This window comes from Sorex araneus, chromosome 3 (assembly GCF_027595985.1).
Source record: "Sorex araneus isolate mSorAra2 chromosome 3, mSorAra2.pri, whole genome shotgun sequence".
Taxonomy (NCBI): Eukaryota; Metazoa; Chordata; class Mammalia; order Eulipotyphla; family Soricidae; genus Sorex; species Sorex araneus.
The window spans coordinates 122,783,341-122,796,750 of record NC_073304.1 but is presented as its reverse complement, the minus strand read 5'-3'; the positions used below and the strand labels follow the sequence as shown (position 1 = coordinate 122,796,750).

General features: G+C 49.2%; 1 protein-coding gene across 1 annotated transcript in view; it reads right to left on the bottom strand.

Moving 5' to 3' along the window:
* The window catches only part of TMC2 (transmembrane channel like 2), an 86,773-nt gene that overhangs the window by 49,679 nt on the left and 23,684 nt on the right, over nt 1-13,410 (bottom strand). The window contains exons 6-10 of the mRNA XM_055132138.1: nt 13,186-13,267; nt 12,318-12,424; nt 5,622-5,720; nt 3,550-3,692; nt 601-748 (exon numbers count right to left, since the gene is read on the bottom strand). Of these exons, the coding sequence (XP_054988113.1) occupies nt 601-748; nt 3,550-3,692; nt 5,622-5,720; nt 12,318-12,424; nt 13,186-13,267 (579 nt within the window). The remainder of the gene's footprint in view (nt 1-600; nt 749-3,549; nt 3,693-5,621; nt 5,721-12,317; nt 12,425-13,185; nt 13,268-13,410) is intronic.

Genomic DNA, 13,410 nt, shown 5'->3' with positions numbered 1-13,410 from the left:
CAAGAGTCAACATCATTCAGATTCAATTTAGGGGACCAGAGAGTAGAAACCATGACCCAGGCTCAATTCCTGGCACCCCAGGTGGTCCCCTGAGCACCTCCAGGAGTGATTCCTGAGCACAGAGCCAGGAGTAAGCCTTGATTACTGCTGCGTGTGACCAAGAATATTCCATTTAAATATAAAGAAGGTTCCATTTAAGTATAATTTATATTTGCTGGGTCTAGAGCTGGAGCGATAGCACAGCAGGTAGGGCATTTGCCTTGCACGAGGCCGACCCAGGTTCAATTCCTCCGTCCCTCTCGGAGAGCCTGGCAAGCTACCGAGAGTATCTCACCCGCCCGGCAGAGCCTGGCAAGCTCCCCGTCACATATTCGATATGCCAAAAACAGTAACAAGTCTCACAATGGAGACGTTACTGGTGCCTGCTCAAGCAAATTAATGAGCAACAGGATGACAGTGGTTTGCTGGGTCCACGTTTCCAGGAAAGCTTTCCCACAAATTATCTGGGCACCTTATTTCTCAAGGCCCAGCTGTGAGAAGTCTCCTAAAAACCAGCCTGGCCTCCGGTTCCCGGGAGCTGGGCCTGCCCTGGTTGGCTACCTTGAAGCTGGTGGTGATGGAGGCATATTTGTTATCCGCCGTCTCGGAATTCCCGATCAGGTAGTCCCAGCTGGTGAACATCTTGAAGCTGAAGGTAAAATTGTCATTCTCTCCCTCACTCGTGGTGCCCTGGGTGTTGCTGGCCATCCTGCAAGGCACAAGTTCCTGCGGCTTAGCTCGCCCGGTTTCTCCCACAGGGAGGTTCCCAGGGCACTTTGATCCGAATGTGCCAGCGGCCCGAGAGCAGCCCCCCCACAGGAAGACAGACCCCCAGGGAGGCGAGCCATGAGGGCCTGAGGAGCTCTAGCGGCAAGAGCGCGGGGTCCGGCAGGTCCCTGGAGCGCACGCGGGGGCAGGCAGGCTCCCGCCAGATACACGCCTCTTGGCCAAGTGTTAGACCTTGATAATAGTCTCCCAGGGGACCCATTTCCGTGCCTTGACTCACATGCAAATGTCATTTAGAAACTCTGCAGGGTTTCTAAACTCGTCTAAAGGCAGAAGGCTCCCTTCATTTATGTATTTCCTTGGGTAGAAAATTCTTGCTCGCTCTCTGTCTTCCTTCTTTCTTTTTTCTTTCTTTCTTCCTTATTTATTTTTTCTCCTTCCTTCCTTCCTTCCTTCCTTCCTTCCTTCCTTCCTTCCCCTCTTTCTTTCTTTCTTTCTTTCTTTCTTTCTTTCTTTCTTTCTTTCTTTCTTTCTTTCTTTCTTTCTTTCTTTCTTTCTTTCTTTCTTTCTTTCTTTCTTTCTTTCTTTCTTTCTTTCTTTCTTTCTTTCTCCCTTTTTCCCTCCCTCCCTCCTCCTTCCTTCCTTCCTTCCTTCCTTCCTTCCTTCCTTCCTTCCTTCCTTCCTTCCTTCCTTCCTTCCTTCCTTCCTTCTTTCTTTCTTCCTTCCTTTCTTTCTTCTTTCTCCCTTTCTTTCCCTCCCTCCCTCCCTCCCTCCCTCCCTCCCTTCTTTCTTTCTTTCTTTCTTTCTTTCTTTCTTTCTTTCTTTCTTTCTTTCTTTCTTTCTTTCTTTCTTTCTTTCTTTCTTTCTTTCTTTCTTTCTTCTTCCTTCCTTCCTTTCGCCCTTTCTTTCTTTCCCTCCCTCCCTCCCTCCCTCCTCCCTCCCTCCCTCCCTCCCTCCCTCCCTCCCTCCTTCCTTCCTTCCTTCCTTCCTTCCTTCCTTCCTTCCTTCCTTCCTTCCTTCCTTCCTTCCTTCCTTCCTTCCTTCCTTCCTTCCTTCCTTCCTTCCTTCCTTCCTTCCTGTTTCAGGCCACACTCAGTGGTGCCCACGCTCCTGACTTGGTGTTTGGGGATCACTCCTGGTGGTGCTCAGGGACCATGCAGCGTCAGAGGCCAGACATGGTCCTCCTGCATGCAAAGCATGCATCTAGTCCATTGAACTATCTCTCTGGCAATACTCTCCTCCCCCCTTGTCCTGATAAGACAATGAACCCCAAGGCAGTTTGTCTAACAACAGGTAACTTTCTTAAGCAACTTTTGTTGCAATTACTTGGCCCAACCTTGTCACCCACTATTCTGTCCCCTGCCACTCTATGTTCTCTGGCACTCAGCGTGTGGGAATCAGAGAAGCAGGCAGTGGTCAGGGTAGTGTGGGGTCTGGACCTCTCTGTCTTGCTGGTGGTCTTTGGGAAATATTTGCTCTTCTGAGGGGCTCAGCTGGCTACATTTAGCTTTTTGGATTCATTTGGGAGACACTTTGCCTATTTGGGATAATAGCAGGGAAAGTGGGGCTGGAGCAATAGCACAGCGGGTAGGGCGTTTGCCTTGCATGCGGCCAAACTGGGTTCGATTTCCAGCATCCCATACGGTCCCCCGAGCACTGTCAGGAGTAATTCCTGAGTGCAGAGCCAGGAGTAACCCCTGTGTATCACCGAGTATGATTCTTCCCCCACAAAAAAGCAAAAAACAAACCAAAACAAACAAACCAAAAAAACCAAACAAACAGGGAAAGTATAATGATATGAGGGCTAAGAATAAAACGAACTGTCCCCTTTTGTTTGCTAGCGCTGTCAGGTGGTGGTGCCTGTCCCCTGTGGAGCGAGCAAGGCTCCTTCTTCCGTGCACTCTGCGATCTGTGCTCTAGAGGTCGGGGGAGGCGTGCTCCCAGGTGACCTCGCTGAAAGTGTTTGTGCTAGAGGTTGAGGTACCTCTCCACCTCTGCAGCCCTCACTCCTACCCCGATCCTCAGTATTAGCTGTTAGGAGCCCCTTGACCTAGAGAAATGCCGTTTATTGACTGGCCCAAAGGTGCCTTCAGAGCCTCTGAGTGAAGGGTATCCAGCCAGGGGCTGAGAGATCCATTGGTGCCGCACCTGCCTTGCATGTAGCTGACCCCTGGTCTATCCCAATCCCACCTGGCCCCCTGAGCATCACGGAGTGAGTCCCTGGAAGCCCCTATGCACTGCTGGGGTGGCCTGGGTGACCCCCAGCAACACATGGTCTGAGCAGCGCCACATCCTGAGACCCTCACAGTGAACCAGCAACCCAGTGGGCTGAGAATTTCTAGCAGTGACCCTAAGGGAGGCACAGACCAGCTCACGGGTCACTTCTGAGCAGAGACTGGGAGGCCGGGGCTGGAGAGCACATGGCCGGTCAGTCCCCCAGGTTCCCGCAGACGGGTTTAGATCTTGGTGAATGCCAGGCCAGGTTCTCACCTGCGAGCTGGTGTCACAGAGTAGTGGGAGCCGTGATCCGGGCCAAGCAGACACTCCTCCAGCCCACCCTTCCCAAGGACCGGGCTCACCCCCAGCCGCTGACCTCCCGGCTCTGAAACCCAGCAGGGTGTTTGCGGCTCAGCGAGGCGAACAGGGTTTGTCTCGCTGCCCACGGAACCCCATGATAAGCCCCATGGACTTTGTCTCTGGGTTTCTCTCTAAAGCCCCGCAGGAAGGGCAGAAGACGGTCTTGGGAGGAGAGGGAAGGCCCAGAAGTGAGCTGGGCCAACTCACGAGCGAATGACGATCGTCAGGCTGTAGCCAAACACGCTGACCCCCACCATGAAGTAAGCCATGGGCAGCCTGTACCTCAGCCACCCGATGGTCCTCTGGTTGTTGTAGTAGCCGTAGAAGAGAGCAGAATACTTGATGTAGCCCTGAGGGATAGAAGAGCCAGACTCAGTGTCTGCCAGTTCTGTGCCCGCAGTTTCTGTTCTAGTCTCAATTAATTAACAGGGGCCAGAGGGAAGGAAGCAAAAACCCCGGCTGTTCTTTTCATTTTCATAGTTCTCTGGAATCTATCCATCTTTCCCCTCCCCCATGCCCTCCCTCTTTCTCTCTGTGTCTCTCTCTTTTTTTTCCTTTTTGGGTCACACCCAGCGATGCTCAGGGGCTATTCCTGGCTCTGCACTCAGGAATTACTCCTGGTGGTGCTCGGGGGACCATATAGGATGATGGGAATCGAACCCGGGTGGTCCGCATGCAAGGCAAACACCCTACCCTCTGTGCTATTGCTCCAGCCCCTCTTTCTGCCTTTTTCTCACTCCAGTTTGGGATTCTCCATATCCAGAGTGCATAAACATAAAGAATGGAAAAGAGAGAGTTGCTATCATTTGGAATAAATGTGTGTATGTGTGTGTGTATGCTGTGTGTGTGTGTGTGTGTGTGTGTGTGCGCATGCTACTGATAGCTCCAGCGTCTGTGGGAGATGAGGGTGGTGGAGAAAGAGGGAGAAGGGGCAGTGATGGTGGGGTCTCAGGTTTGGATGGTTTGGGTGGACTGCGTCTACAGTAAGGAAATGAGGAATAGTCATGGGTTTGGTACTCTCTGTGCTGCATTTGAGGAGCAGAGAGTGTCATCTGGGAGATGGGAGGGGTGGGGCAGAGAGGGGTTCCAGGTGATCTGTTCATTCAATTGGTCATTTAAAATCTCAAGGACATGAGGGAAGAACCAGAGTGATAGTACAATGGGTAAGGCACTTGCCTTGCACATGGCCAACCCAGGTTCAATCCCCAGCACCCCATATAGTCTCACGAGCCTGCCAAGAGTGATCCCTGAGTGCAGTCAGAAGTAAGCCCTGAGCACTGCTGGGTGGTGCGACCCTCTTCCCTCCACCCCTGCTAAGAACATGAGGGATAACGGAGATGCCTAAGGGGATGAGGAGAGGGTGGGTGCTTTCTCTTGACCTCCTCAGCTGTGCCCAGGCAGGAAACACAAGCTCTCAGCCAAGAGGCCTCACAAGAGGCCTCAGAATAGAGGAAAATGAAGGAGATAAAGAGCAGAGAGGCCACTGGCCTGAACGGCGTCCATGGAGCTCCAGTGATGGACTCCAGAGCAACGGACTCGAACCAGGGGGACAGTGAAGGGCATCTCAGAGCAGACAAGTGATATCACACACTAGAAATGAATAATGTTGTAATGAATTGGAAGCAGAGAGAGAGAGACAGAGACAGAGAGAGACACACAGAGAGAGGGAGGGAGAGAGAGAGAAAGTGAGTGAGAGTGAGACCGAGAGAGACTGAGAGAGACAGAGAGAGAGACAGAGAGAAAGAGAGACAGAGAGAGACAGAGAGAGAGAGAGTGTGAGAGAGGAGGCCTGGACATCGGGGAGAGACTGAGAACCTAGACTGAATAGACTTTGATATCAGCAACAGGAGTTTGGGTGCTATACCTGCATACAGAACTCAAGGGCCACGCCCAGGACTCATCCCGTTTTGGGGCAACAACAAGACATTCAAAGGTGCCCTGTGGAGCCCGGGGAAGGCAGGGGTGTCACAGACCTGGGCTCTGAGTGGGGCTCTGGGGAGAGACCATCACCTTGTGAGAGCACCTTAGTCAGGGCGCTGGCAGGGTAAGGGGGCCATGGCCTCCGGGGGTTCGCATCTGTCATGGGAGAGTCTGGGAGAGGGGAGGGGAGGCCCGGGAGGAGTGGAGAGGAGTGTTTGTCCAGCTCACTGCAAAATGTGGGGTTCTGGTTGATGAGAGTCTGGTCTCACTAACTGGAGGACAGATTCCTCCGTCCTCCATGCTCTCCCTAGGTTTCACAGCCAGACATTGGACGTGCACTGGCATGGGAGCGACCGTACCTCAAAATCCCAAAGGACAGAAAAGTCCATGGCCTTCTCTTCCTCAGCCCGGGGCACTGTCTTCCGAGGGATGCTCCCGTAGGGCACGCCCATCAGCACCTGGGAGAACATGGGAAGGAAGTGCGACATTCATATATGGGTTACATCTTTTCCCTCTCAGAGTAAAAGACCCGTTTTCTTCTCTAACAACTGTCACTTTCCTGATTGAACAAGTATCGCATAGTCATGGTAGGAAACGTGCAGGAGGACAAGAAAGGACGTGGCTCAGCAGTAGAGCACCTGCCTCCTTTGTGTGAAACGCTAGTCCAACCCCCAGCATCACCCCCATGCAGTCTTGTGGAACTGCTCTTTGTGACCCCTGGTGCCAACCAACTGTGTGACCCCCCTGGTCGTCACAGTACTGACACTTAGGGAAGAGCAGGGTTGGGGCTGGAGCAATAGCACAGTGGGTAGGGCGTTTGCCTTGCATGCGGCTGACCCGGATTCAATTCCCAGCATCCCATATGGTCCCCCAAGCACCGCCAGGAGTAATTCCTGAGTGCATGAGCCAGGAGTAACCCCTGAGTATCACTGGCTGTGACCCAAAAAGCCAACAACAACAACAAAAAAGAGCAGGGCTGGTAGGGCGTGAGGAGGAAGGAGCTCTCCCAGAGAGCATTTATCTTTTTTGCTGTTTCTTGGCAGCCAGACCCAGGAGTGCTTAGGGGACTCTCCTGGTGGTGCTTGGGAAGCATATAGTGCCAAGGATAGAACTTGGGGTTCCAACATGCAAAACATGTGCTGCAGCCCTCTGAGTCCTGGCCCCGGGCCTGGAAGAACAGTTCAAAAATTACCCATCACTCTGTATCCCAAAGATCCTCACTACTAGATATTCAAATACTTCTCCTGAGTTATTTCTGAATTTTATAAATATTTCAGTCTGCTAACTTTTTAAAATCTACTTTATGGCTAATTCCTTACATCACAGGGCATTTCTTGCCTTTTCTTCTTTTCTTTTTTAATTCCCTTATTCCCTCCCCACTTCCCTTCATGGTTGTTGCAATGACTGGGGGTTGCATGCATGCCTGGCTGTGATGCTTTCTGGGGGTTGCACACGGCGGTGTGGTGCTCGCACACTCAGACATAGTGCTCACTGACGTTTGCATGCTCTTAATTGTGGTGTTTGCACAGGTGCTCACTGGGACAAATGTTCTTCGCTGATGATATAGTCAGAGTGCACACGGCACTCAAATGGTTGTGAGCAAGATTGATTTTCACACAGAGTGCAGGTCTGAGGGCCTCCTTTCCTTGCTGGCTGTTGTCTGGTCTCTAGTCAGTCCCTCACCAGGTGGGTGTCTCTGTCCCGGCAGGTTGTTTCACCAAGGCACACAAGTCAGAAACAGAATGAGGAGAAAATACCAGCAAGAGGCAGGTCAGTTCATTTTTTTTATAATCTAAGGATGCAGCAGCCTGTCACTTTGGCCATACTTTGTGGGTTAAAAACAAGTCAACAGGGCCATAGAAATAATAGTGGTCAAAGCGTTCGCCTTGCAGGGGCCTGCGTGATAGCACAATGGGGAGGGCATTTCGACCCAGATTTGATCCCCAGCATCTCATATGGTTCCTCGAGCACTGCCAAGTGTGATTCCTGAGTGCAGAGCCAGGAGTAACCTCTGAGCATAGCTGGGTGTGACCCAAAAAGAAAAAAAAAAGTTTGCCTGACATTGGGCTGATCCAGATTTGGTGCCTTGAACAGCATGGTCCCCTGAGTACTAAAAGAACAACCTCCCCTGAGCACTTGAGCACAGAGTCAGGAGTAGCCCCCAGCACTGCTGGGTGTGGGCCCCAAATCTTCTCCCAGCCAAACCTCCCTCAAGTCTCTAGGCTAAGTTTATAGACTCATATACAGGGAATACACTAAAAGATGGGGAATTTTTGGTGGTTATCTTCAATAGCTGTTTTGACATCAAGCTTTAAAGGCAAGCAAGGTTGCTGGGGTAGGAATATGACTCAGTGGTCGAGCATCTGTCTTGTATGTGTGAAGCCCTGGGTTTGAGTTCTAGTACAGAAAAAAAAAACAATAGCTAGATTGATAGCACAGCGGGTAGGGCGTTGGCCTTGCACTCAGCCAACACAGGTTCCATTCCCAGCATCCCATATGGTCCCCTGAACACCTCCAGGAGTAATTCCTGAGTGCAGAGCCAGGAGTAATCCTGGGCATAGCCGGATATGACCCAAAAAGAAAAAAAAAAGTTGAAGGAAACAACAACAGCAACAACAAAAAACAGGGATGCTAGAACCAAACTCTCAGTGATTCACATTCAGTTGGTTCAATGGTCTAGGATCTCGCATTTAATACAAGCAAACAAACAGACAAAAAAAACCCCAAAGACCAACCCCCCCCCAAAAAAAACCCCACAAACCAAAAAAAAAAACCAACTTTCCAGTGCTTTTGTTCTATAGCTAGTGTTGAGCTGAGAATTACAAATACAATTACAGAAGATGGAGGCTTGGGCTTCCATCTTCTGCAGGCCACCCAGGGATCGGGTAGGGGCCCTGGCCAATGTAGAAAAGTCAGTAAATCCCAACCAGGCTTATTGGAACAGTCAGAGCTATTAATTCCACTTAAATGGTATCAGGGTTGGTGGAAAAGGAAGGTGCAAATGAGAGAAAACTGTTAGCCCTGCCTGACGCTGGAGTACTTGGAATATTCTTATACTGAGACACTTCCGTCTCACTGTGGTCAGCCTTACAACACCCATTCGCCATGGGAATAGCTGCTTGTATACTTTATGCTACAACCCCTGGATCCTGGAGTTCCTTGTGTCTTTCACCTGGTACCCCCTTGACTCTATTTTCAGCTAATTTGAGTAAAATGTCTGATTCCCGTGTCGCCAGTTTCTTACCATTCTAATTAAGAAAGAATCTCAGGAAAAAAATTTAAAAAGAAGGCATCTCAGGATACCCTGCCTCTTCAGCTGCTGCTAGCCAACCTGTTCTCAAGCCTTGGTCACTCATTTCCTTTCTGTTTTTTTTTCTTTTTGCTTTTTGGGCCACACCCAGCAATACACAGGGGTTACTCCTGGCTCTGCACTAAGGAATTACCCCCGGTGGTGCTCAGGGGACCATATGGGATGCTGGGAATTGAACCCTGGTCAGCTGCGTGCAGGGCAAACGCCCTACCTGCTGTGCTATTGCTCCAGCCCCTCATTTCCTTTCTTAATCCATTGCACTGGTAACGTGAGCTGTTGCAGCATGGTGAGTCTTGACCTCTTCCTCTCCTTCCTTTGTTGCTCCTCCTCACCCAGTGCTCCTCAGCCAGTCAGCAACCTTCCCCTATCTTTTCCCCACTCTCCTCCCACAAGACTTCCCCAGTCTCCTGACATCAAGTCAAGGTCTTGCCTGGGCGGGTTAGGCATCTTCTCCTCAGAAAGAGCCAGGCGTGGTATGAAAGCCAATAGACAAGGGCCCTTATTTTTATGTACTTTTTGTTTGGTTTTGGGGCATAGCTGGTGATGCTCAGAAGTTACTGCACTCAGTAATTACTTCTGGCAGTGCTCAGGGGACCCTATGAGATAACAGGGATCAACCCTGGGTTGGCCATGTGCAAGGCAAGTGCTCTACCTGCTGTACTATCTCTCTGGCCCATGACAGGCATCTTTTAAAATTTGGTTGTTGGGGCTGGAGCGATAACACAGCAGGCAGGGTGTTTGCCTTGCACGCGGCCGACCCTGGTTCGATTCCCAGCATCCCATATGGTCCCCTGAGCACTGCTAGGGGTGGTTCCTGAGTGCAGAGCCAGGAGTGGTAATCCTTGGCATCGCTGGGTGTCACCCAAAAAGCAATAAATAAATAAATAAATAAATAAATTTTTCTCTGTGTGTGTGTGAGTATGTGTGTGTGTGTGTAGGACATCCTGAAGTACTGAGGAGTTACTTCTGATTCTGCACTCAGGAATCACTCCTGGTGGGCTGGGGGAAACATATGAGATGCTGGGGATTGAACCCTGGGTCAGCTGTGAGCGAGGCTAATGCCCTCCCAGCTGTACTATCTTTCCAGTTCCAGAGAGCTATCTCTCTTTTTTTTTTCTTTTTGGGTCATTCCTGGCTCTGCACTCAGGAATTTCCCCTGGTGGTGCTCAGAGGACTATATGGGATTCTGGGAATCGAACCCACGTCGGCTGTGTGCAAGGCAAACGCCCTACCAGCTGCGCTATCGCTCCAGCCTCCAGAGAGCTATCATTTAAAAAATTTCTGGGTCCAAAGTATGATCATGACTTGAGAATATATGTTGACCCATTATATATTGACCCAAGAGGACTCATCACCTTTATTTGCAGTTGTGCTTATAAAGGAGTATAAAAAGTAGCTAATAATACCTTTTCTGGGGTGGAGGGGCACCTTTGGTAGAGTTTTGGGGGAAACTGGGGATTTCTGCATGCAAAGCATGCACTTCAGTCCTTTGAGCCATCTCCCCAATCCAAATAACTCTTTTATAAGAACACTTCTAAGGTAACATGGAAAATAATTCAATGGTTTAATAACTAATGTAACATTCCTTCGCTACCAAGTGCTATTATAATATACCATCAGGCTCTTCAACGAATCTCATTTAATTCACATTCTGTGAAAGTCTTTCAATTTCCTGAGAATGGATGGGCAGAAAAGTTTCACAAGGATGTGACTCCACATAGAATTGACTCCATTATGCTCATGGAACCATTTGAAATAAAATGGGATTCAGCGAGCTATCCTAGAACCAATTAAATGTAAAAGGAAGAAAATGCTAAATGTGGACACATTGTTACTGAAGGCTGTTGAAATAAACTCACTGTGTGCCCAGTGCCAGCACGGAGCAGGTTTCCTTTGAGGCAGTGGGCGAGGGGGGGGGGGCGATAGCAATTACCACGTCCTCCGACTCTCTGGTCTCATGCTCTCAGGAGCCCTGGGGAAAGCCCTCAGGCCAGCGCTGGAAACCTGGGATCTCAGTCACCACAAATTTAATGTGCATCTTTATGAAGGTTTCTTATCCTGTTTTAGCTTCTCGATGACCCATCTAAGGATAAAGATCTACCTATGTTCATGATTTGAAAGAATCATGAGCAGCGCTGCTATTCAATGCCAGGTTACGGTTTGTAATAGCACTGGAGCAATAGCACGGGCGGGTAGGGTGTTTGCCTTGCATGTGACTGACCCGGGTTTGATTCCTCCGCCCCTCTCGGAGAGCCCAGCAAACTACCGAGAGTATCCCGCCCCCATGGCAGAGCCTGGCAAGCTCCTCGTGGTGTATTGGATATGCCAAAAACAGTAACAAGTCTCACAATGGAGACGTTACTGGTGCCCACTCGAGCAAATAGATGAACAACGGGATGACAGTGTTATAGTGCTACGATATAATGCACGGCAGAGCCTGGCAAGCTCCCATGGTGTATTTGATATGCCAAATACAGTAACAATAATGGGTGTCATTCCCCTGACCCTGAAAGAACCTCCAATATGGCACCTTTTGGAATGACCTGTAAGGAAAGGCTGCTAAAATCTCAGGGGTGGAACAATGGAGATGTTACTCGCATCCGCTCGAGAAAATAGATGAAAAACGGGATGACAGTGATACAGTGTACAGTGATATGATATAATGAGTTCTCTCTTTGGGGGAGTGAAAGGAGAAAACCTCACTGAGATACTAATTCTTCACTGATTGAAAAATGAATAAAAGGTTAAAAAGCAGTAGGGGGCGCTGGAGAGATAGCACAATGGGTAAGGCACTTGCCTTGCACCTGGGTTCAATTCCTGACATCTCACCTGGTCCTCCTTAAGCCTGGTAGGAGTAATTTCTGAGTGTAGAGCCAGGAGTTATTCCTGAGCACTGTCGGGTGTGGTCCAAAACCAAACACACACAAAAAAGAAGTCGGGTCCACACCTCAACTCAGAAGTACAAGTAGGGCTGGGAAAGTATAAGTACATTTCCTTTCTCAGATGGTGGAGCACATGCATAGCATGTGGGGATGCTGGGTTCATTCCCAACACCTCATGGTCACCTAACAATAGTCAGGTGTATCCCTAGAGGCCCCTATGAAAAATGAGGCTAATGCTTAAAAATGGATTGGAGTGATAGCACAGCGGGTAAGGCGTTTGCCTTGCACATGGCTGGCCCAGGTTTGATTCCTCCATCCCTCTTGGAGAGCCCAGGAAGCTATCGAGAGTATCCTGCGTGCATGGCAGAGCCTGGCAAGCTACCCATGGCATATTCAGTATGCCAAAAACAGGGGCCGGAGTGATAGCACAGCGGGTAGGGCGTTTGCCTTGCATGCGGCCGACCCGGGTTCGATCCTCAGCATCCCATATGGTCCCCCAAGTACTGCCAGGAGTAATTCCTGAGTGCAGAGCCAGGAGTAACCCCTGAGCATCGCTGGGTGTGACCCAAAAAGCAAAAAAAAAATATGCCAAAAACAGTAACAAACAAGTCTCACAATGGAGAAACATTACTGGTGCCTGCTCGAGCAAATTGATGAACAATGAACAACAATGGTACACTGTAGTGCAATGCTTAAAAAAGGGAATACAAGCACTTGGTTCCATTTTTTGGTAAGTGAATTATCTAGCCAATTGATGTGAATATAGGATTTTAGATAAATGACCGATTCTCATGGTGTTTGCTTAGTATACGGAAGATGATGACCACAAAACATCAACACTCTCCAAAAGATTCTTTTCTTACCTCTGGGATTATTACTAGACCAAATATTAAACCAAAAAGAACGAGGTTAACTCCATACATCCATCGGAGGAAGATGAAATATGATGCAACTGAAGAACCGAAGTGACCTAGAGAGAGAAAAGATGGTGGGATTTCAGTGTAGCAGGAGAAACAAGTTAGCACATGCTAACATGTGTGATGAAGTCGATTTTTTTGGTTTTATTTGTTTTTAGGACATCCCCCGCCCCCTGGCAATGTTTGAGGACTACTCCTGGCTCCGTGCTCAGGGGCTACTCCAGGAACTATGCTTAGGAGTCTCTCCTGGTCGGGCTGGGGGGCTGTCCAAGTGGTTTTGGGGATCAAACTGGGTCTGTTGCATGCAAGGCAAGTTCCTTTCCTTCTGTACTGTCCCTTTGGCCCGGAATTAATTTTTTTTACATCAAACTGGAAGAGACATCCTGGTCTCTAGTTTCTTTGTATAAATAATATAAAACTATGTGGTGTTAGCTATCGAAGTTCCCATAATTGAAAAGGTGAAATACAATTTAAATTTTGGTCTCAACAGCCCCAAATCCACAATTTTTTTTTCTTTTTGGGTCACACCGGGCGATGCACAGGGATTACTCCTGGCTCTGCACTCAGGAATTACTCCTGGCGGTGCTCAGGGGACCATATGGGATGCTGGGAATCGAGCCCGGGTTGGCTGTGTGCAAGGCAAACACCCTACCCGCTGTGCTATCGCTCCAGTTTCCCCAAAATCCCCCAATTTTTTAAAATCTAATGCAACAGAATGTACGGGATCATCTGATCAGTTGGCCAAGAACACAACCTAAAACACTGGATAGCTTTGTAGAAAAGCAAATAAAAACAATGACACCAAAATACTCACTCTCAATATCCTTAATCTTCATTTCCCAAGGAATACATTGAGTCTTGAAATTATCAAAATCTCTCTTAAACTTGATCCATTTCTGAAATTAAACAGGAAACCCTCAGTTTCACAAAATGCGGCCTCGGAGCCTGGTGAGCACGTTGATGTTGGTCGGCCAAAGCAAGTGGGTGAGGCTACCATGTTGAAATCTGTGAGTGCAGGGGCTGGAGTGATAGCACAGCG